This window comes from Mustela nivalis (assembly GCF_964662115.1).
Source record: "Mustela nivalis genome assembly, chromosome: 10".
NCBI classification, from domain to species: Eukaryota; Metazoa; Chordata; class Mammalia; order Carnivora; family Mustelidae; genus Mustela; species Mustela nivalis.
Window position 1 is genome coordinate 98050754 of NC_139029.1, and position 22594 is coordinate 98073347.

Here is a 22594-nt window from a genome sequence, read left to right on the forward strand (position 1 = left end):
ACATCAATATTTTACCTTTGTGCAGTACTTTACAGTGTACAAAATGATCCTAGGCATATTTGTTTATTAGAGCCCTGCAAAAACCTTTGGAAGATCATATTATTAAATCCATTTTTACAAGTGAGAAACTGAGTCACAAAGGTAGGCCCAAGGTCATTTGTCTAAGAAGCCACAGAGGCAGAATTTGATTCTATTTCAGAGCATTGTGTCTTCTGCACCAAAATGTCAATAATTGTAATTAGTGATCACATTTAATATTTATGAAGACAAGGAAAACCAGCCAGATAGCATGTGCATGCACAGGAAAGATGTTTCTGAACTGCTGGGTTCTTTTCAGTGAATAGAAGACATTACAGTGTTGTCTGTGTCTCAAAGGAATATGCTCTTCCTTTAACTTAAATGCTCAGTCACTCAGAGGCATAGTTCCTTCCAAAGTGCTGAGTGTACTTGATAAAATGCCACATACTTAGTTGTCATTCCCATACTAAATGTGTGTAAAAATTCTCTTTAAGGTGTGGTTTTGGCTGCTAACTTCAAGACACATTTATTGAATGCTATACTATATGCCATGCCCATGGGCAAAGCAGGAAATTGTCTATTTAGTATGATCCTAGGGGAGCCTTTTCCACTGGACACTGCTAACATGACCCTGTTAGCAAGGCATCTCTTTGACTTAGTCCAGGAGTTCCTATGTAGATAGCATGGAGGAAAAAAAAAAATACATCAAGATAGCCCCAGTCACTTATGCTGTAGGTATGTTAATTTATCTAGTTAATAAGTCAAGTATTAAGGCCCTGAGATGAATAGGAGGTGGTGTGAATAAATTGTATTCTATCCAGGAGAAAGGGATGCTGAATTCTAGAGTGTCCTATAAGGGGCCCAGGGAAGCCAGAATACAGCAACAGGCCAGGGAGCTTGTCTGATCTGGAGAAAGAGGTGCCCAAACACTCTGGACCAAAAATAAACTTTACTCACTTTTTGTTTTTTAAGAATAAGCCCTGCCTGATATCTGTGTTTAACGTCTGCATCCATAAAATTAATCAGGTTGATATTTGTAAGTCAGATCCCAAGCATGTGATCCATTGTTCTTATTTTTTTAAGCCAGTGAGCTGGGTTTTGGTCTCTAATAAGTATTAGTGCAGTGCAGCTGTCCTCCCCCAGCCCTCTGTGTGGCTGCCTTGAAACTCACTGTCTCCTTAGTCAGCCCCACATTTTTTTCCCAAGCCATGCCTCTTTCACTGTTGGAGATGGGTCGGTGTCTCTGGCCTCTACCGAACACAAAATCACTTTTGGCTCCCTTTTGCCACGCTCTCACATTTATTTTTTTTCCCCATAGCTCTGAAGATTATATACCTTTGGAATTTTAAACATAGTGTGTTCATGACTTTTGCCCTCTCTTTCAAGCACCTATATATTTTAGAAATGTAATGTTTCAGTTAATAAGTTTATCACTATCAAACAGCAAATTATTCTACAAATTGTCATTCAAATGAAGACTTTCTTTTTCGTGATACAACTGTTGATATTCTGTTTGATTTTTCCTTCCTGATTCACTCGTAAGTTCTCCACACTTGGAACAGAATGTATCAAGTAACCATTTTTGTTTTAACAAGTACCAAGAGCCAAAGATCCCCCACATGCACACAACAAAAAAAAATAATATCCATGATGGCTGTGATCATTCTTAGGTGCTATGCTCAGAAGGGCTTTCTATAGGTTTTCTCATTCCATCTTCACAACAATGAGGCAGGTACTGTCATTATCCCCATGTATACGTGAGGCACAGAGAAGTTAAATGACTTGCCCAAGGACACACAGATGGTACACTGAAATTTGAATCCAGGAAGTCAGCCTCCTGGGCCCAGGCTCTTAATCATCATGCCACAATGACCTTCTCCAAGGGGTCATGGAAGTATGAAGTAGTCCCACCATCTGTGGGTGAGAGGTGCTTGGGGAACGCCCACCCTACCCGGGCAGTGGTTCCCTGCCCTGATGTGACTCATGCCTGATATGTTCAGGAGGAAAGGAGAGCCTTGGAGTGGGTTGGCCCTGCTCCTCCCATAGTGGCCTCTCTGTCCTTGTCACCTGCTTTTCTTGGAGTCCATTTTGAAGGAAAGTGAGGCTGGGTCCCACCTGAAGCAGTGTCTGTCGGCAGACAGTGTCACTCCACACAGCGTACACTGCAGAACGTGTACTGGGTGGGAAATGTGGCAGGTGGAGAGAATCCACTTTGCCCTCAGTGTTTTCCCAGAGATAGTCTTCAACCATTTCAATCAAAATCATTTCTAAGTCAGGCTTAGATACACAGGCCTTCCCAGGAAGGGAGCATGACGTGCTGCTAAATGTTTTAACAACCCGTTCTCCAGGGCAAAGCTCAGATTCGTGGCACTTGGCATTGCTGTAGTTTCCACACTTCCGCCATGGTGATTTCACGGTCTCAATGCAAGCTCACTGGACAGAGTCAGGAAGAGTGAGGGCGACCAGATCCAGCACACTCCTGATGATGATTAGGGTGGATGTGGCAATGACGTTGCTGCAGGAGGCAAGTGTCAGGTTCAAATTCTGCACATCTGGTGGATTCTGGATCCAGACCCCTGATAGCATGTGTAGCGTCGGTCTTTCCTCTCTCCCCACCCCACCCTGATATGCTCTCACCATAAAGTTTGACTCATAGGAATTTCAGAGGCACCTAGAAGGAGAAAGGAATAACAGAACTTGCAGTCTGTAGGTGGTTAGGTGGAGGGGAAGAAGGCCATCGAGGTCCCTGTCTTTGGGTGACAGGGTACAGTAGGAAAGAAAGAGAAAGAGGCATGGTTTTATAGCCAACGCATGTTTGTGTGTGAGTCTTGGGCTTTCCCCTCTTATCTGAAAGAGCTGCCTCCTTTTCCTACCACCCGGCTGCTTCTCTGAGCCACTCCCAGGAAACCTATCTTGGCAGAGGAACAGCTGTAGGGCTAACTCCTTACACCTTGTCACCGACGCTTGGCAGAAATCATGTTGGATCAAGGACAGCCCATTTTCCTCCCAAAAGATTTCGGGGCTCTGGACCCTGTATGTGCTGCATGACCTTCTAGACATTTATGATTCTCAGGGTCAAAATCCTCAGTGTCCAAGCACATTCTCTGTTCCTTTAAAGTACCAATCAATAGTTATTTATAAAGAAAGCCCCGTTTGATTCCCCATTGTTCTGCTGGGCACCATGAGGTACAAAATCGACAAAATGGAATTTCTAACGTAAAGAGCTTATAATCTAGTTGAGAAAATGTGACAGCCATGTGAACCGATTCCTAAATAAGGAGCAGTTCTAATAGTATGATGACAATGCGTCAAGCTGTAGTATTTATAATAAATTGTGAGGAATCTATCATTAGAGAAGAATCTGTAATAAGAATTTGTTTAGTAGAGGCAGTCAAAGGAGTTAGATGACTGCACATCCTGGGTGGTTGTGTTGTTCCTGTTTATTAAATGAATCATTTGTAATCTCTATTCCCAACTTATTTTATACCTATAACCCCTTTTTAACAAATATGATTATAGCAGCCAGTTCTGTGTAATAAAAATATTTCTTCTGCTGGCCAACAGCCCACACTAACACTCTTTGCCTGATGGAGATCCAAGACCCCTTTTGAAGGGAAAACCTGGTATGAGAGAGACAGTCACAAATCCCTCTCCATTTGTCAGTAAATCTGCTTGACAAGAAGATCATCCTTGCAGCAGAATATCAACGTAAAGTATAGGTTTGCATATTGGAACAGTTGTTAAATAACTCTGCACAGAATTTTACTTTTGGGGCTTGTATACATCTTCTTCGACTAAAAGTGGTGACCACTGTTGGTTCATCGAGTTCCTTGGGAGCTGATCAGCTCTGGGAAGTGGACTGTGGGAATCTCATTTCAGGTCTTCGAGGGCAGCAGCTCCTCCCCCACCCCACCACATGCCAGCAAAGGCAGCAGAAGACAGCCCGGGTGTCCTGCCCTTCCCCTCCCCGCTGATGCCTTGTGCTAATGGAAGGAAGCAATCACCTTCCCATTGTCCAAAAGCTGCATTTCACTCGTCTGAAAGCGTTTTTGTAATTATCTTAGAATACAGAAGTGCCTAAGTGAAATCTGGAGAGTTTGCAGTCTGTGAAGGAATGGAATCCTAAGTCTACCCCGTGTCTCTGTGACCATAGGCATGTGGGAGACAGCCCGGGTCTCTGCATTCACATGAATACTTTCTTGATTTGGGAGACTAGTATGTCTGTGTTTGGGTTAAGACGCCCTCCTGCCAAGCTTCAATTAGGTGAGGCTGGTAAAGTAAATAAAAGGTAATGGATTGTGTCCATACATGACTTCATTCCACCCTTTGAATGACTTTATCAATAACTGCTAGAAAGTGAGACTCAGAAAAACTGTGTCCAGCATATGCCTCCAGCCAGCGGAGAGCCAACTTCATTTCCTAAGGCTTTCGAGGTGTGCCTCTACCATTGGATGTATCCAGTGTAGTTTTTCTAAAATGATTAATGTTTTCTTCGTCTAGGCTTATGTTAAGAGTCAGCCCAAGGTTCTTGAGCTATGTGAAACTCACCCACAGGTAGCAAGCACCTTGGGGCTCACAAGCGGGATGACTCAAATACACACATTGTAGGTTCATTTCTCACCGATTGTCTACATTTATTTTCTCTATACTCATTTTCCCCGGCTGCCCTGTGAACCCAAATTTAAGGACTGTGTTTAACTGCATGTCGGGGCAGGATATATGGCGGAGGGATGTTCTGAATCGGTTTGTATCAAATCTAATTTTTGTCCCAGTTTTTCCGAAACAATTTCCTATTTTTAAAACTGCTGCCAGTAGTGGTAATTCGGAATCTACAGTTATCCTGGAGTAGTAAGAGAAAGATTCAGATATTATATTTGCAGAGCCTTGTTCCTTTAACGATTCTCCCTAATTAGACCCCAGGGCAATGACTTACTCTTCATTAGTTGAATAGTCTGCATTTCCTGACATCTCGCTGCCCCCTAGTGCAGCACTCTAGTGAGTGCATCTTTCTCTGCAGACATTCTTGATTTGCATTATTTCTGCCTGATAGTCCGTTTTATGCTTACCTGGCTTCTGGCAGCATGACTTGACCCTAATCCATGACTCTGACAAAGTCCATCGTGGGTCCTGTTTTGCCAGGTAGATCCTCTTCTGGGGAGCAGGAATTTGGGGAGCTAGCGAGTACAGGTGGGAAATGGAGTCTCGGCTGGACTATACTCTCCAGACCCCTTCCAGTAGAGAAATGGGGCCCAGAATTTTCAGCATAGGACCAGTAATCAGAGGAACAGAGCTTGCGCTAAGGTGCATCTGACCAAAGTAACAAGAACACCGGCTTGGAGAGAGACAAGCTTGGGAAATTTCCTTAATGTCTTTGAGCCTTTGTCAAACAATCATTGATTAAAAAATAAACTAAAATAAACTTAAGATGTCCTAAGCATTTACTACAATATCTATTTTTGAAGGTTTTTTACACTTTGACACGTGATACAGATATTCATCTATTGTGTTTCTTATGAATGAAGTAGCCATTAGCTGCAATTTAGGCCTTATGGAAAGGCGTTGTGACCCAAAGACTTGCTTGCAAAACTGTTCTAAAATGATCTCAAAATTGTAAGCAACGTATGTGGTCTGCATGATGTTCTGCCAAGATGACCTCGAACAAGTTGTTTGACTTCATTGGACTTCTGTCTTTCCATCTATAACGTATTAGTGCACCTATTTAAAGGAATTACTCAGGGATTCAGTGAGATAACATATGCCTGGCACATGGCAGATTTCAATAATTGTTAGTTCCTGCCTCCTCCTCCCTTATTTTTGTCTGGTCTGAAATAGTCAACACCTGCCTTTGACACCGGATACAACTGGGTAGGTGGTGGACTACTACAATGCCCTTGTTCTGATTTATCCCCCAAGGAGTGGAGAGGCAGCCCTTCCTTTTCACTGTTAGCTTTCAAATACTGGCAAGGACAGTGCAGCGGGGAGGGGGTGAGGTAGAGGTGCTCATTAAAATCTTCAGTGTGGGAAAGTGTAACTGATGGGAAGTTTGGGGTATTGCCTGTTTAGGATCCATGTGTACTGTTTTGTGAGAATATAAGAGATTTTCGTCTTTCAATGATTATAGTTGAGGTTTTGACTGTGGGAGTAGACAAGAGAAAACCAAAGGCATCCCATGTGGGAAAGGTCGTTTTGTGATAGTGGAATTTTTTTCCCAAAAGAATAAATTATAAATGTCATACTAACTTTTCAGAGTCAGAATATTAAAACAAAACAAAGCAAAAAGAAAGAACCGATGCTCAGTCTTCCTATGGTGTATTAGCAAACAAACAAAAAAGGTCTTAAACTCAGTGTAACAGAGGGAAACACATTGAAGCACACTAACATGTCCATACACACACACACACACACGCACACACACACACGCACACACACACACACATTTTGTAGGTAAGATACACATTTTTATGCTTTCATGTGTGGTTTTGGTTTTGGATTGACAGTTGGGCAGGTTTTGTTAGGTAGCTAGTAAGTTTCCATGGAAAGAAATAAGAGACTTTTAAGGATACTAATTATTTGATGGTAAGGAGGAATTTGCACTAAGGTCTTTTCTCCCACCTATGCCCTAGTTCTGTCATCACCCTGACCATGGACTGGACAGAAACCAGAGAGAATCACAGAAAATTATGCATTTCATTACATTTGTGTAAAATCTCTTCACGTCATCTTAGACGTTGTTTCAGAATCCACTGACAGGAGGGGTTACTCTATTTGAATCAGATCTCTAGAGGGATGTTAGGTTTTGCCCTGTCCAACGCCTTTATGCTATAAATGGGGTTGGTAAGGCCTAGAGAGGTCACATGGCCGGGGTGCTCTCCTTTATTATTTATTTCTCTTTCCAAATGTCTTTATCACATTTGCTTATTTCATTTCCCCATAAGATTGTTAATGTAAGGAAGCCATAGACGTGGTAGGCATGATGAGTTTGACTCTCAGCACCACACAGTGGATAATTCAATAAATTCCATTCTTAATCTTCAGGGAACTGCTTCTTCCCAAGAGAAATTACAATAGAGAAAGGGATTACTGAATAAGAATATTGTCTTTAGTAACATTTTTAAAAAATTATTTGATGCAGCATTTCATGTCCAAGTGTTATTTTTTAGCCTAAGTCCTGGGAAGGGAAAGGACTCGTTTGTGAATTAGCAATGAGATTCTTGTGTTACACGAAGAGGAAAAGATGTGTTCTAGTTCTGTGCTTTACAACAACTTCAGGGATTACATTTTTAACCCATATAAAGGCCCATTGGGCAACTCATTCACTATTACCGAACATTCAACAAGTATTGATCAAGTTCCTCCTATGCCTCTAGCACTATTTAGAGTCTTAGAATGTATTGGGGAAAAAAAACAAAGATTTCTGCTTTCAAGATTATATCTTAATATATATTTGTAACATATGAATGAACCATTTCTTCCAAATACCAAATTTTTCTTGGACAGCATTCTAGTGAAAGCATGTCATTTTTAAACACTGTCTTCCTTAAAATGAAAGGTCTAATTTCACAAGAAAATGGTTGTTTGTTTTTTTGGTGGGGTGTTTTTTTTTTTTTTTTTGGTTTTTTTTTTTCCCTTTTGGTCTAGTTGCATGAAATTTGGCACAACACTGCCGCCTTGTGGCTACTTGAGTCAGGAACTTACGCTATGTGGTCAGCTCTTGTCTTTTAAGGTGACATTTAAACGGAAAACTATCTTGTTTTAGTGGAACCCTTTGACACACAATTACCTACCTACCCAGGATTTAGAATTTAATTCCTTCTGGTTTTTTGGTTTGTTTGTTTGTTTGTTTGTTTGTTTTAACAGAATGATTGGAAGGGCTCTGTCGCTTTTATAGTTGGAAACCGGAGTGAGGACGATCTTCTCATCAGAGCTCTTACCCTTGCTGTCCAGGTGCCTCAGCGGAAATTGTTCAGTATCGTGTCCTGGCAAGACATTCTCCAGCAGGTATCTGTCCCTTCCCACCGCTAGGCCCCGTGAGGACTTTTGTGCTTAAAATAATAGAATAAGATAATAAAATAAGTACAACTATCAGATTCTTGGGCTTTTCAGTAAATCGGGGTGGATCATTTTAAACAAAACTTAGCTAGAATAAACTTGCATTGTTTAACTGGGAAGAATTATTTTGACCCATTATTTAGGCCCATTTAGTCCCTTTCGGCACTCATTCATTTGACAAAGCTCCTGTGGCCATACCAGGCTCCATGCTAGGCTCTCTGAAGAATTGTTTATTCAATAAAAGACTTAATAATAACAAAAGATAAAATATTTACTATTCCAGGGAAGTCAATAGCAAGAGAAATTAAGACTACAGAGAAACCTAGCTGTCGGAGGACAGAGAGGAATGACCACACAGAAAAGTCCTGTCAGGTGGCCCATACTTACGTGATTACTAACAGCTTACCAAAGTAACTATAAATATTTTGCCTAGTTAGTGAATAGCTCTTCCTTACTAGGTTTTTCAACCCTAAAAGCCACCTAGGTAATTGAAAGTTACATATACCTAAGTATGCTTTAAGTATGTCTTTCTTTTTCACTGTGGATGAATTTAATTTTCTTACAGATCAATGAATCAAATGCATTTCTTGGAACTCCATCTAAAAAGGCAAAGAAACCTCTAGGCGGTAGTGCTCCCTTATATCATGAGGTAGGTGGATGTCTTTACTGAAGATATGTTTGTAATTTTTAGAAAATGAGAATTGAAGTAATAATCTTAAACTCACATTACAAAATTTTTTTTAAATTCATTCTTTGAAAGCAAATTCTTGCTCCTCATTGGAACTATCCGATGGTAGGCACTTAAGAAAATCTGCCTCTCTTCTGAAAAAAATCCCTTTCTAGGAATAAAATTGTCCTAGATTGTCTACACCACCACTGTATCCAAGTAAGGACTATAAATCAGAAATTTTTATATACAAAAGAGTTGGGTCAGACTTTTTCCTGGTAATTATTAAGTGTGTGATGGTATTAAAGGGAGCTGTATGATTAGTGTATTACAAAGTGTTATTTTCACCAAAGGAACAATGTAAAAATGGCTCAGAAAGTGTTTCCTGTACAAGACTAAGACACAGCTGTTATAATTTTCCACGAGTCAGCGAGATTTGGGCACATTTTCTATCCTATTTTAACCTACATGAAATTAATGACAATTTTTAGGTTAATGGTCTATTCTGCATTTCTAGCAGATGCTTAACACAAAAGTCTGGCCTGGCTGACCATTGGGTTTATGGAAGGATTTAGAACTCATGCTCAGTGCAGGGCGATTGCCTCTCATGCTGCCTTGTTAATATCTAACTTACAGCTCACAAGAAGCTATAAAAATTCAGTGATTAATTAGAATATCACTTAAAATTTGTCAGGCACTGTTTTATGGCTCTTCAGACTGAAAGCGTAAGGATTTTGGATCTTTCTAAGACAAACTTGTTTGCACTTTATTTCAGTGATCTAATAAAGTTTTTTATGTGTCTCAGGTCTTGGATGATTTCCTAATGGGCTCTTTAGTATTGCCTGAGTACTATCGGAACAAGTTTCATTGGATTTATTTACACTTGACAATAGTGTGGATTTTATAGCATTAACTCTTGCTACACTACTCTCACTACCAGGAAAAATTGATTCTGTGCTCTTTGAGTCAAATAAAATACCTTCTACCTTTTGTTACGATGTTCTCAGTGTGCGTGCTCCAGTTGAAACATTATGTGATACTTAAAATATTGGAAATTTTCTTCTGAAGTAGCCATAGAAATCCCTGTCCAATTCTCAGGCCTGGGACCAATTAGCCCCCCAAAGGACTCTTTCTTCTTCAAAGATTCTCAGTAAAAATCAGAGATGATAACAGGCCAGTTTTGATGTCTAATCTGGACAGACATTTTGACTTGGATGTGGGATAGCACAATGTTACAAATCCAGAGTTCAGTTAGAAAGCCATTCCTCTCCAATATGTGCTGTGACTCTGGGTTGTGAATCCTTCACTCAGGGGAGGTCCATTTCACATCTGGCTCTACCACATTCTTCCAGTGGAGCATTTGGGCCGTGAGCCTCCCACACCCACTCACATACCCTTTCCTGAATGGTTCCAGAAGAAAAGGGAAGGCGGGATGAGCACCACCGAGATTGGATCTTGGGTATACCACACATGCATCAACATCAATTTGCTTTGGTAAAGAGAGATATAGAACATAAAACCAACTCGGTCTCCTGATCAGCATCAGTCAACGACAGAAAGCACATCTGGAGAAGAGGGCACATTTCCAGTCTTAGTCCCTTCACACTTAGGACCTGTTTGGGAACTCTGTCGCTTGGGACCTCATCCCAAGTGAGTTGAAAAGCTGCTGGCAGTGCCTACTGAGAACCCCCAAGGTGGTTGTGATAGTGAATGGTGACCTTGAGAGAGGCCCAGACCCAAACCCTTCTGGGACTTGTGAACTTTTAAGACTCACGAGTCTGTTTCTGCCTGAAGCCTGGCACAGTCTGTAGCAGCTAGGACACTGGCCACAGTTAAACTCCTCAAGAGCCTCTTTGCAAGGTCTTATATTTTCTTTCTCCTCCTTGGAGAAGAAAAGGTCATCTAAGAAATTTGTTTATGCTGCATACAACATTGGTAGAGTTCTGTGTCTTCCAGTTTGGAGGGGAAAGCTCAAGAACCAGGAACTCTGAAGGTCATACCCTCACATTTACGTCCATTTGTAGGCCACTCTCACTGGCCTTAAATCGGAGCCTCGTCGTTCTCACTTTAAACATAGTTCTAACCAGTTCGGCTTTCTGGATTCCTTGCCTGCAGTCAATTAGGAGCAGCAAATTAAAGTGAAATGTCACCATAGTGCAGTTCATCCATGAGTAGTAAAATAGCGTCAGAACCACATTACATATTTGCAATAACGACTTGAAATGTCTGGGCTAGCAAAGACCACATTCCTAAGTGATTTGCTCAGGCTTTCACTTGGATGGCTTGGTGTTGTGTACACACAGCCTCATTCTGAAATTGTGTAATTTCCCGCTGAAACTTTAGAGTTCATGTAGCCATAGGATTGTATATATGAGAGAGAGTCTTTATTTATAAACCACAGTTCTTTGAAAATGTGCTGAGATTTGTGCTAATGTGATTCCACAGAGACTCGGCTACAGCTCATTTGTTCATTCACCTTCTCTTTTTGGAAACCATGGTCTACTCTAGCAGGAACTACTCTAAGGACCCATACGGAATGGGAAGAGAATGTTCTCCTTTGTGCATGGTCTCAGGGATGTTAGCTATTCCTTTATTATATTATTAGTAGTAGTTGTAGTATTTAATAACAAGGATGAAAATTATGATGATCCCATTCACTGGCCTCACATATGAACATAATTTCCAGCTTGTAATCCTATTTGAGGCTGTGGACTTATATGAAAATGGATATACAGATATTGTCTGCATTATACAGTCACCAGCTTTTACCAGATAGTGGTACTTTATCAAATACCAAACAATTAACAAGTACATTCTTGTTCAACACTAGGGGGATTACACACTATATAGACAATGGGGGAGAGATGAATATTATAAAGACTCTAACCTCAAGAAGCTTAAGGATTAGTTGGGGGGGGGGGGGGGGAAATGTATCCTAACACATAGTAAATGGTCAAAAAATGTTTGTTAAAGAAATGAAGGGGTGCTTGGGTGGCTCAGTTGGTTAAGTGTCTGCCTTCAACTCAGGTCATGATCCCAGGGTCCTAGGATAGGGCCCTGCATTGAGCTCCCTGCTCAGTGGGGAGAAGAGCTCCCTTTCCCTCTGCCCTTACCTCTGCTTGTGCTCTCTCTCTCTCAAATAAATTAAGTCCTAAAAGAAGAAGAAGAAGAAGAAGAGTAATAATAATAATAATAATAATAATAATAATAACATACTGCATTGAAGCCCACGAGGGACAGATGAAGTGTTATGGGCATTCAAAGGAAGATGAAATTGCCGTGAGAGTGGGGTTATGAGTGGGATCTAGAGAAGCCTTGTGGAGTAGATGGCATAGGGAGGAAAAGGAAGGGTAGCTAATTTTGATCTTTTATATATTATTGCAGGAATGCCTGGGTGGCTCAGTTGGTTGAACACCCGACTCTTGATTTTGGCTCAGGTCATGATCTCAGAGTCGTAGGATTTGGCCCCGTGTTGGGCTCCATGGTGCTCAGTAGGGAGACTGCTTAGGATTCTTTCTCTCTTTCTCTGCCCCTCCCCAACTCACACTTTCTCTCTCTCTCTCTCTCTCTAGTAAATAAATGAATAAATAATTCCAAATAACCCACATCACAATTCTTTTTTTTTTTTTTTTAAAGATTTATTTATTTGACAGAGAGAAATCACAAGTAGACAGAGAGGCAGCCAGAGAGAGAGAGAGAGGGAAGCAAGCTCCCTGCCGAGCAGAGAGCCCGATGCGGGACCCGATCCCAGGACCCTGAGATCATAATCCGAGCCGAAGGCAGCTGCCTAATCCACTGAGCCACCCAGGCGCCCCTCACATCACAATTCTTAAAGGAGATATAAATATTGCCATTTTACATGTAGGGAGATGGAGACATGGAGGAGGTAGGAAGTTTATTAACTAGAATATTGAAGAACTTGGGTTTAGCCATAGTCAAATCCATAGACTCAAGATGTTCGTCTTTACCACAAACCCAGGATTTTTCCACTGGGCTCTAAGCTGTCCACCCTTGGATGAGTAGGTCTTGGCAGTCTTGACATTCAAATGTGGGAGAGGGCCTTCCAAGAAAAAGGAAAGCTCAAGCAAAGGCATAGTTGTGGGAGAAGAGTGAATAGTACTAAATTTATTATTGCCTGGTATAAGATATATGCTCAGTAGGAAGGGTAAATTCTATACATGCTTTAATTGAATCTTTAAAATCCTGAAGATGAATATCTATGAGAAAATATTTCAAGTACATAATAAAATCCATGCTTTAAGATCAACTCCCGAACTTAAATTTATTTGCTAAATATGCACAAATATTTGGCAAGTGTCACTCACTTTGATGGCCCCCAGAGAGAATCTGATTTGTTCATTTGCAGGTTTCTTCAGTCATGTCCAAAATCAAAAAGGAAAATAGTAGGAATCATTCAAAGCTGATTGAAATGTTCCCTATGTGACAGGTCTACATGTTCCATACATGCGAAGATTCTCCCACCTGTGTTTAATCTGATGCACAGTATGTGTGCATTATTAAGAGATATGCAAATTTTGGAGTTTGTGACTGAAGAATTAGAAAGAAAACCTATCCATTGGACAGGGGTTTGTTAATTCAACTTCTCTGAAGTCAGGGTCAACAGTTTTAAAGTTTTAGACTCCATTCTATGTTTGGCTTGGTTTCACGATGGTGATCATCCTACCTTCCAACCCAGAAATCAGCAACCCGGATGGTCATCCAGACATGGGCCGTAGTTTGCCTGCCTATGATTTATTCAGAAAAGACGAGTTAGATCACCGCAAAAAAAAAAAACTTTGAAAAACACAAAAGCTTGCTGAAACAAAAAACATCTATAAAGAATAAAAGTTTGTATGCCCTAGTTGGTGACTCACTTATCTTAAAAATTAATCAATTCTATGCAACAACCAACCAAGACAGTCTGAAAGATGATGTGATACAGTGTAGTTTTATGAATACGAATAATTGTGAATTTTCCTCTTTACTCCTACCAGTTAAAAAAAAAAAGATGTTATTTTTTAACTGACATATTTTAACTAAAATATTTCTGTGGGCTTTTTTATTGGGAGATGATTAAATATGGAAAGATTCTTCTGATGTTGGATTTGAAAGTAATGAATCAAATGCAGCTTAAAAAGAGACAGGTTGCAAATTTTATATATAAAGATCTAATTAGTTTCATCACGTTCTTAAGATACTTGGCAGGTACATTGGATTAGTATCCCCAAATGTAATCATTTCATTTTGTTGGTTCCTATTCCTATGCATGTAGATACATTCTTTAGCTCCTTCCCCAACATGTATTCTTAATAACTCACAAGTAAAACCACAGACTTAATTACGATCTAGTTGCTTCCCTAGTCCACATTTCTAATATGAAACTCGTTTTTTTAACAGTGCCTCACATTAACAGTATATTCCATGGAATTGTGAGCCCTTGTTTGGGGTGAGGAGCGGGGAGGCTTGTCAAAATGAAAAATGGAAAACTCATGCTTCAGAGATAGAAACAAATAATATGTGAAAACTTTTAAGAGGTTTGAAGTTATTAAAATGGCAGATCTACTGGGACCAGAAAGCAGTATGTCATGGGAGGAACGAAGGAAAGGGGAGACAGGAAGCATTCTCTGGCCTTTTCAATCCTGCGTTTTAAAACAAAACAAAAAAATTCAGGAAGAATTGGAAGGTAGCCAACATAATGCCGTTATTTCATAGAGCTTAGGGACACACCAGGAAATTACAGGCCAGTTAGTTTAACTTCACTTGTAGGGAAAGTATTGAAAACTGCTGCAGGAGATCAAGTAAAAGGATGCTTAGAAAAGCACAGCTTGATTAAGGCAAGCCTGGCCAGCGTGGTTTTCGGAAAGGGAAGGTCATGTCTTAGGAACTTGTTGAAATTCTTTGAAGCTATTATGGCCAGTACAGTCTTCAAAGAACACAGCAAGGCCCAAGATCTGCGTATCTTTTCCGTTCCCCACCAGTCCTTGAGGGATGCTTGCAGAACATGGCCCACATCAGGCCTTGGTGTTCCGGGTTTCGAAACCACTATCAAAATAGCAGAAAATAACCTCGGATGGAACATTTTTAAAGCTGGAACCAATTAATACAACCTGATATTTATAAATGTTAAATAAAGACTTGGAACAAAATTTAGGAATATGGAGCTGTAACAAAGAAGTACTACACGGGGACTATAAAAACAATCTGGGAGTTATTGTGCCAAAATCTAGGCTTTTGGAGGCATTTCTCACCCAAGGAAGGGAAAATGAGGAGAAATTACAGTGCTAGAAATGGTCGTAGACTAAAGAGTTATGAAGAGTTGCAACCGAATGAATTTTGTCAAGATGGGAAACGGAGCAGTCAGATGTGTTAACAACCCTGAGCCTCTATGGTCCTGGAGAAGGACAGAGAAGCCCAGCAGAGAAAGTTGAGTCCAGGCGTGTCCATGAGAGAGGTGGAAGGTCAGAGCTCCATTGCTTTAGGAATGGGCTCCTAGGGAGCAAATATGTTTGCCTCTCAGATCAGAAATCTGGAGTTCTGTTTTCAAAGAAAAGCATAACTCAAGCAAAGACATTGAAAAACATCCAAATCATGCCCCCCAGCTCTTTCCCACCCTGGGGCACAGACAGCTGGCCAAGCCCATGCGTTTCAGGAGGAGGCAAGGGATCACTGGCGAGGAGTGGAATCAGAAGCCGAGGCCCCTGGAATTCAGTCCCAGGAAACCATACCATCCAAGCGCTGGTGATGGGGTTGCTGATCAGACCTTCAGTCCATGGGAGAACTGCTAGACAGGACAAGAACCTAGTGAAGAATCCCAGGACAAAGCTATAAGCGGAGGAGAAGCCACAAGAATGAAGCAAGGTTCAGCTGGTGAAGAGCAGCCATCACAGTCTTGGCAGGGTGGGTCCTGGAGCTTCTCCAACATTGTACACTCCACACCCACTATGACTGGAAGAATGTCAGAGAAGGAATCAGGAAGACTGTATCGTTCTATTTTTCTATCTAGGGCTCTGAATAAGCTGCCTTTATTACCCTATTACCAGGGTAATAATAATAGTTATGATTTATTGACTACTTCATTTATTACAAGTCTTGTGTGCGTGGTGCTTCATATATATTAGCTAATATAATCTTCTCAACAGCCTGCCAAGAGATACTTACAAACAATGAAAACTGGAGCCTCAGACATGTTAAGTAACTCCATGACTCAGAAGCCTCTCTTCCTTCTGCTTGCATCACATAAAAACTGAGGGTCAATAGTTGGAATTCTGCAAGTAGTTGTTGTGGTTTAACATTTCTTGAATACAAGCTACTGCTAGTAATCAGAATTAAGTCTTAAACCTCTCAGTAGTTCTGTGATCCGTTTATTGCTTTTCCTACTGCTCTGGCGAAGCCAATGGTATATCTGCCACATGAGGGAGGTGCCAAACAGTCTTGGTCCTATTCTTGAGCCACCTTGATGAGGGGCTTCTGCCCCAATGTTCAGATCACCTGGAACTTTTAATTCTAACAGTTTAGGTTTACATGGTTAAGGTAACTAAGTCTTTGGGCGAGGGGAGAGGGAAGGATGGGAAATGAGAGAGACGTTAATACATATGCATTAGAGATGACGGTGTGGAAAGAAAGAGACCTAAGCGAATTAGTGAGAGTGAATTTCTAGAGCCTTCTGCTAGTTTGGTGAGACATACCCTTAGCAATTAGATGCACAGATCCAAATGAGTCTGGCTGGACTCCTGCTGTGATTCTACTGCCTACTAGCCGTGTGACCTCAGGCACGTTCGGTAACTCTGTTGTACCTGTTTTCTCTTTGTGAAGTCAGCATTGATGGTGGTATCTGCCTCATCAAGCTGTTGTGATGATTAAATGAGATAGTAAATACAAAACAGTTAGCATAGTCCCTGTCGTACAGTGAGTGTCCATTAAAGTTTGGCTATTATAGTGGACCATTTTGTTTTAAGTTTCTCTTCTCAGTCATAATGAATGTTAGCATTTTGTACTTTAGGATGTGTGAAAGAACTAGAAACATCTATGAGCAGGATATATTTTTTTTAATTTTTTATTATAGTAAAAAACCCATAACATCGTATTTACCATTTTCATTATTTCCAAGTATATCATCTAGTAGGGCTAAATATATTTGCATTGTTGCACAACCAGTCTCCACAACTTTTGATCTTATAAAACTGAAACTTTATATCCAGTAAACAACTGCCCATTTCCCCCTCCTCTAGGCCCTGAGGACCATCATTCTACTCTTTTATTTTCCTTACGAATTGGAAAGGAAATTCCAATTTCCTAGATACATCATAGAAGTGGAATCATACAGTATTTGTCTTTTTGTGACTGGCTTATTTCATGTAACATAATGTCTTCAGAGCCCATCCATACTGTAGTATATGTCAGAATTGCCTTCCTTTCCAAGCTGAATAACATTCCATGGTACGTACGTGTAACCTTTTACTTATCTGTTCAACCACTGATGAAGCTTTGGGTTGCTTCCATCTCTTGGCTATTGTGAATTATGCTGTTATGAACATAGGTATGCAGATTATGAGTAGGTTTTCCACCAAGTGGAATACAACTAATGAAAGATAAGTTAATTGCTAGTTAAGAGGAAAAAAGGCAATCTGATGGTCAAAGGGTCTTTGGGATATTTTATACTAGTCCTCATTGCCATGATGGAAACTAATATGCATTCTTCTTCTTTGTTATGTCATGGAAGGGATAAATACGACTGAACACCCTAAGGAATAAACAAAAGAAGCATCATTTCTCAAATAATAATAATTATAATAATAAAACCTTACATTTAGGTAAAAAGAAGGATTTTGCAACCATTATCTCATTATGTCTTCACAACTCCATGTGAGCCGAGCTGAAATCTGGTAGTGTCTCTGTAGCCTAAACGGGAAAATGGAAACCTAGGAACCTCAAATGACTTGTTCCCTGTCACCAGCCAGAGTTAAAATGAATGTCAGTCTTCCTAACTCATAGCCCAGGGGTTCTACTCTTCATCTAAAGAAAGCATGCCTCACTCATTAAGAATTTCTTATTTATTCTTGCATTTCCCACAAGATAATTTTAGACAGTTTATAGATACAAAATTTATATCTTGTTAAACACATATTTTAATGTGCATTTTAAAAATAAAAACATAATACGAACTGGCAGTGTCCCAACTTCATGGCTTAGGATCGAGCCGTATTATTTTTTTTAACTTGCTTTACAGTATGTTTAGAGAAAAATATTAGCTGCATAGTACAGGAGGTACACAGTTTTGGCTAAATCATCAAGGGGTGTTCAATGACTAAGGGTTAGGAAATGCTTCATTTTCATGCATCCTACAAATATTTGAGCGTCTACTATATACCAAACCTATGATTGAGTTTATTTTGGTGAATAAAACAGATATAATTCCCTGCCCTTGCCGAGTTTACATCTGAATAGGGAAGGCAGGCATTACGCAAAGATCAAACAAACCAACACATGTATACATAATTATGAATTGGGATAACTGTCTTAGACCAGACAGAATGCTTTAGACTGAGTGGAGATGAGCTGAATGACAAATAGGAGACAACTGAAAAGAGCAGGGGAGAATACTCAGGCAGAGGGAACAGCGGGTGCAAAGAACATGAGGCGGGAAGGGAAAGATGTGGGCCTGTTAGAGGAATCAGAGGCCACCGAGCCTGGAACGCAGAAATCGAGGTGGAGAGGGGTGAGGCCAGACCTACCAACTGGGTCCTTGTTAGGAAAGGGTTTGCATTTTTGCTTCATAGGAAATGGGAAGCCATAAAACCCTTTAAAGGGGAGAGTGACACAATCTGAGTTCTTGTTTTAAATGTTCTCTTGCTGCTAAGTGAAACCCAAATCAGGATAGAGTAGGAGGCACACGTGGGAGTGAGTGCACCAGTTAGGAGGCTCCAGGAGAATCCCCGGGCAAAAAGAGTGCTGACAGATACGAGTGTATTTAAAGGGAAGACTCAGCAGAATGGTGCCAATGTGAGATGTGAGGGGTAGGGGAGATGTAGGCATAAGGAGAGACTCCCAAGTGGTGTGAGAAACTGAGCAAAAGTATCTTCTGATATAGAGAAAATCAGAGTTTAAATTTGGGGGAAGTTTGAAAGTACACTTTGGGATAGGGTAACTCTGATATGCCTGACTCAGTGCTGGTGCATAGTAAGCACGGAAGAGGTGCTTGTTGTCTAAAAGACCTCACTTATTAATGCAGGGCTAGTGAGGGTCCCTGGTGGAGGCAACAGGGAGTAAAGCACATGGCTTCCTTCCTTCAGCCATAGTGGCTCGGCGGCACTTCCCAGGTTCTAGCAGCTCCAGGCCCTCCCATCTTCCCTTGGTGGGCTGCGTGTCCTCCACAGCGGGTTCCTGACTGCAGTTGATCACCCTGTGGTCCACAAAGACATTTAGTTAGCTGCAGCCGTGTTTGTATGTGTGTGATTTGTGATCTAAGTATTTGTTTGCTATAAATACAGGTCCAAGAAAGTTTTCAAAACCACAGCCCAGAATCCTCTCAATCCATCCCTCTTCCTCTTGAATATTCCTCTCTCAGTCTCTCACGTAGCCCTGTGCTAATGGATATAGCAGATCCTCAGCCCAGGCCTCTCCTTACTCAGCAGACGTTGACTGAATTTCTGTTGTACGCCAGATAATGGGCACAAGACTGAATTGAACCCCGTCTCTGACCTCACAAGCTCGTAGTGGATAATTTTGTAAACAGCGGACTTGTTTCCTGCGATTTCATTTTAATACCGTGCAGCAAGTCTGATGGGAGAGTTACAGATTTAATCCCCAGTTACAATGGAGTCTGCTCTTCATTGAGCCTGCAGCCGACCTCACTTATTGTTCACAACTTCTAGCAAGACGGGTAATGGTCCCCAGACAGGGTGTGTTGGAAAGAGGAGAGCAAGAGGGCAGGACACACCGAAACAGCCAAAGATGCAACAAACATACAGAAAACCTGCTTCCTTAGAGGGAGAAAAAGTATTGCTGGAAGTGAAGTATGGTAACAATTTTCATGCTTCTACATGTTTTTAATACAACGTCTATTTCTGAAATTCTAATTCTTTCTTCGATCTTTGGTAGCAAGGAAAGGAAGAAGAAATGCTAAAATCGAGGTGAAAGAATGGACTATTAGAAATTCATTTGTATTTATTGAAAAGCTACTGTGCGCATTAAACACTCCATGAATATTAATTTGAATGAATGAGTTTCAGATAGATATTTTTATACCAAAAATGCATCCATTCTTCTATTTCACAAACATCATGGGCCAAAAACAACCTGCAAACACTGTTAAGGAGAAAGATAATGTAAGCTAGTTAAAATACGGTCTCTACGTTGCTTCAAGAAATGTATAAAATGCATGTAATTATGAATTTAGTATGTTCACACATAGGAAACCAATCCTACAAAAACTCCTACTGAGAAAAAGTGAAATTGTTTAACAAAGCCCTGCCTTTAAATTTTCATATTTCAGCTCAGACTTATTTGCATTATAATGTACATAATCATTTGAAATCTACAGGACTCTGATGGTGAGTGAGGCCAACAGAATGCCCCACATAGTGTCCTGTCCTACCCCAGACACTCCCAAACTAGTCAGTTTATCGTTATCTTAATTAGCCTTTATCAAGAATTTATGTGGAAAAGACAGACTCAATCTGGCCTCACTCATTCACCAAGAAATCTTCAATTAGATTATCCTATTAGTCAGGAGGAATAGCTAATTATTTAGTTATTCAAAGTCTTATGATATTATCCTTTTATTTATCTCTGGAGCTACAGGGAAGCAAAGCAGAGTCTAATAACATGTGACATGTGACCACCACTGAGACTTACATCCTTTATGAGGAGCTAGTCTTACACTGCATTCTCAAAGATTCATTTTAGGACTATCACTGAGAAAAAGAAAAGGGCAGATCCTATCTTGACTTAATGCAATGGGCTAATATATTACTTTTCGTAACTAATAAAATTTCAAGACTGACAGCAAATTTCTGACTTGCTTTTCCCCCAGTAAAATATCTGCTTTGAATTATACAGAAAGAATTCTTCCTCCTGCCAACTTGTTTCAATTCCCTGTACAAAACCATGCATAGAACATTGTCAGAGGTCTCCTATAGAAGTTCATTTCAGGATTCCTCAATCATTGGAGAAATACACACACACACACACACACACACACACACACCACTTCTTTTCCCCCTTTCTTGGAGCAAGAAAAGGAAAATGTATTGCACTGGTAAGCTCTGTGTAGGGTGCTTTCTCTTTCTGAAAGCAGAGACAAGGATTAGTCATCAGATGAGGGAAAGAGTTTTTGGGTCTCACCCATGGCCAGCGTCCTGTTTCATGTATGCAGACCCGCCCTGTGTGTAGGTGGAGTACGCAATTGCTGTGTGATGTGATTTAAGAGGTGCTGGAAGTCCTGCTTGTCCAAAAATAGCCCCCACAGCCGCCTGTCGAGTTCACACAGTGTCCATAAAACCCTGGTTTAAATGAAATGAAACTGCATTTTCAGAATGTTAACCCATCGTATCCATTACCCTGTTAGCCTGACTTGACTTATCAGAGATAAAAGCTGGACCCCAGGAGAATGTCCTTTGTATGGGGGGTGGGAAGGGGTCAGCAAGGTCCAACCCTGTGGGCCATGGCACAAGTCACCATCACCAGAAACAATTTCTACCTGACCATGAGCAAACTTGCTGGAACTAAATCTGTTACACCTTCGTCAGCCAGACAGCCAGTCCTTCTGGAACCGCTGGGAAGATGGCATTTTCTCTTGCAGCCAATGCTCTTCACTGGGACCCTAAGGAAGACAGGAGTAATACCCACAGCTCACATTTGGAAATTGCCCCTTTGAGGACAAAATACTTGCCTACCTAATGTCAGATTCGATCCCAACCACAGCCTCATGCATCTTACTATTCTCAGGTGACAGACGGGGAGAGTCTCGAAGATGATAAGTGATTTGCCCTGCCCCAACCAGCGGCTAATCATGGCAGCGCCCCATGTTGGAACCCAAACCTTCGGACTCCAAACTTCATGCTGGTACTTCCAGGAGACACAGTCCCTACCGTCAAGAAGCTGATGGTTCCGTTTAACCCACTTAGTGATTCACCTAAGCAAAAGAGCAAGCGCCAGGAGGTTTTCCTAGTGCTATCACTGAGGAAATGTTTCCCCTTGTCTTCAACTTTCTAAAAGAATGGGGCCAAACGCAGGCAGGCCTTGGCAGGCACAAATTCACAGCATTCCCCAGGCAACAAACATCCCCCACTTAGAGAGGACTGACCACTTTGCACAAATTAGATAGGCAAAATAAAAACACGAATTGGTGGAAATGAACTTAGGACTTCTCTAGAAGCCCTTGGGATCCAGGGGTATTTTGAGACTAGATACAAAGTGGGGTATCCTTATGACGTGACTGTGAAACCTAGGATTTCTACCTGGCCCCGTAACGGAACACACATGGCTCCATTTCTTTACAGTTTTGAACGAACTCTGGCTCATCCGTTTTCCATCATTTAGAACATACAATTCATTTCATACTCCTTCACTGCTAAGTGCAAAGTGCACTGAGTTGAAGAGAATTATGTACAGATTAGACTTAGATGTTTCCATTTACCAGCCAAATAACCCAGTTCGGATGTCATCTCTTGTACGAAACCTTCTTGGGATTCTCCCAGGCAAAATTCATCTTACCCTGTTATATTGTGATGGTTTGTTTGTCAGTGAATCCCCTACTCCGTAGTGAATGCCGTGAGCATTAGAAAGCATGTGTTACTCATCACGAAAACCCCAGTGCTCTAGGCTAGCAATCCTAAACCATTGTGATCACGTATCCCATCA

The 22594-nt window shown here is 41.0% G+C and overlaps 1 protein-coding gene across 1 annotated transcript in view; it reads left to right on the forward strand.

Annotated features, from left to right (window-relative positions):
* SPAG17 (sperm associated antigen 17) overlaps positions 1 to 22594 on the forward strand; it is a 221863-nt gene that overhangs the window by 30338 nt on the left and 168931 nt on the right. The window contains exons 2-3 of the mRNA XM_082688009.1: positions 7876 to 8016; positions 8633 to 8716. Of these exons, the coding sequence (XP_082544135.1) occupies positions 7876 to 8016; positions 8633 to 8716 (225 nt within the window). The remainder of the gene's footprint in view (positions 1 to 7875; positions 8017 to 8632; positions 8717 to 22594) is intronic.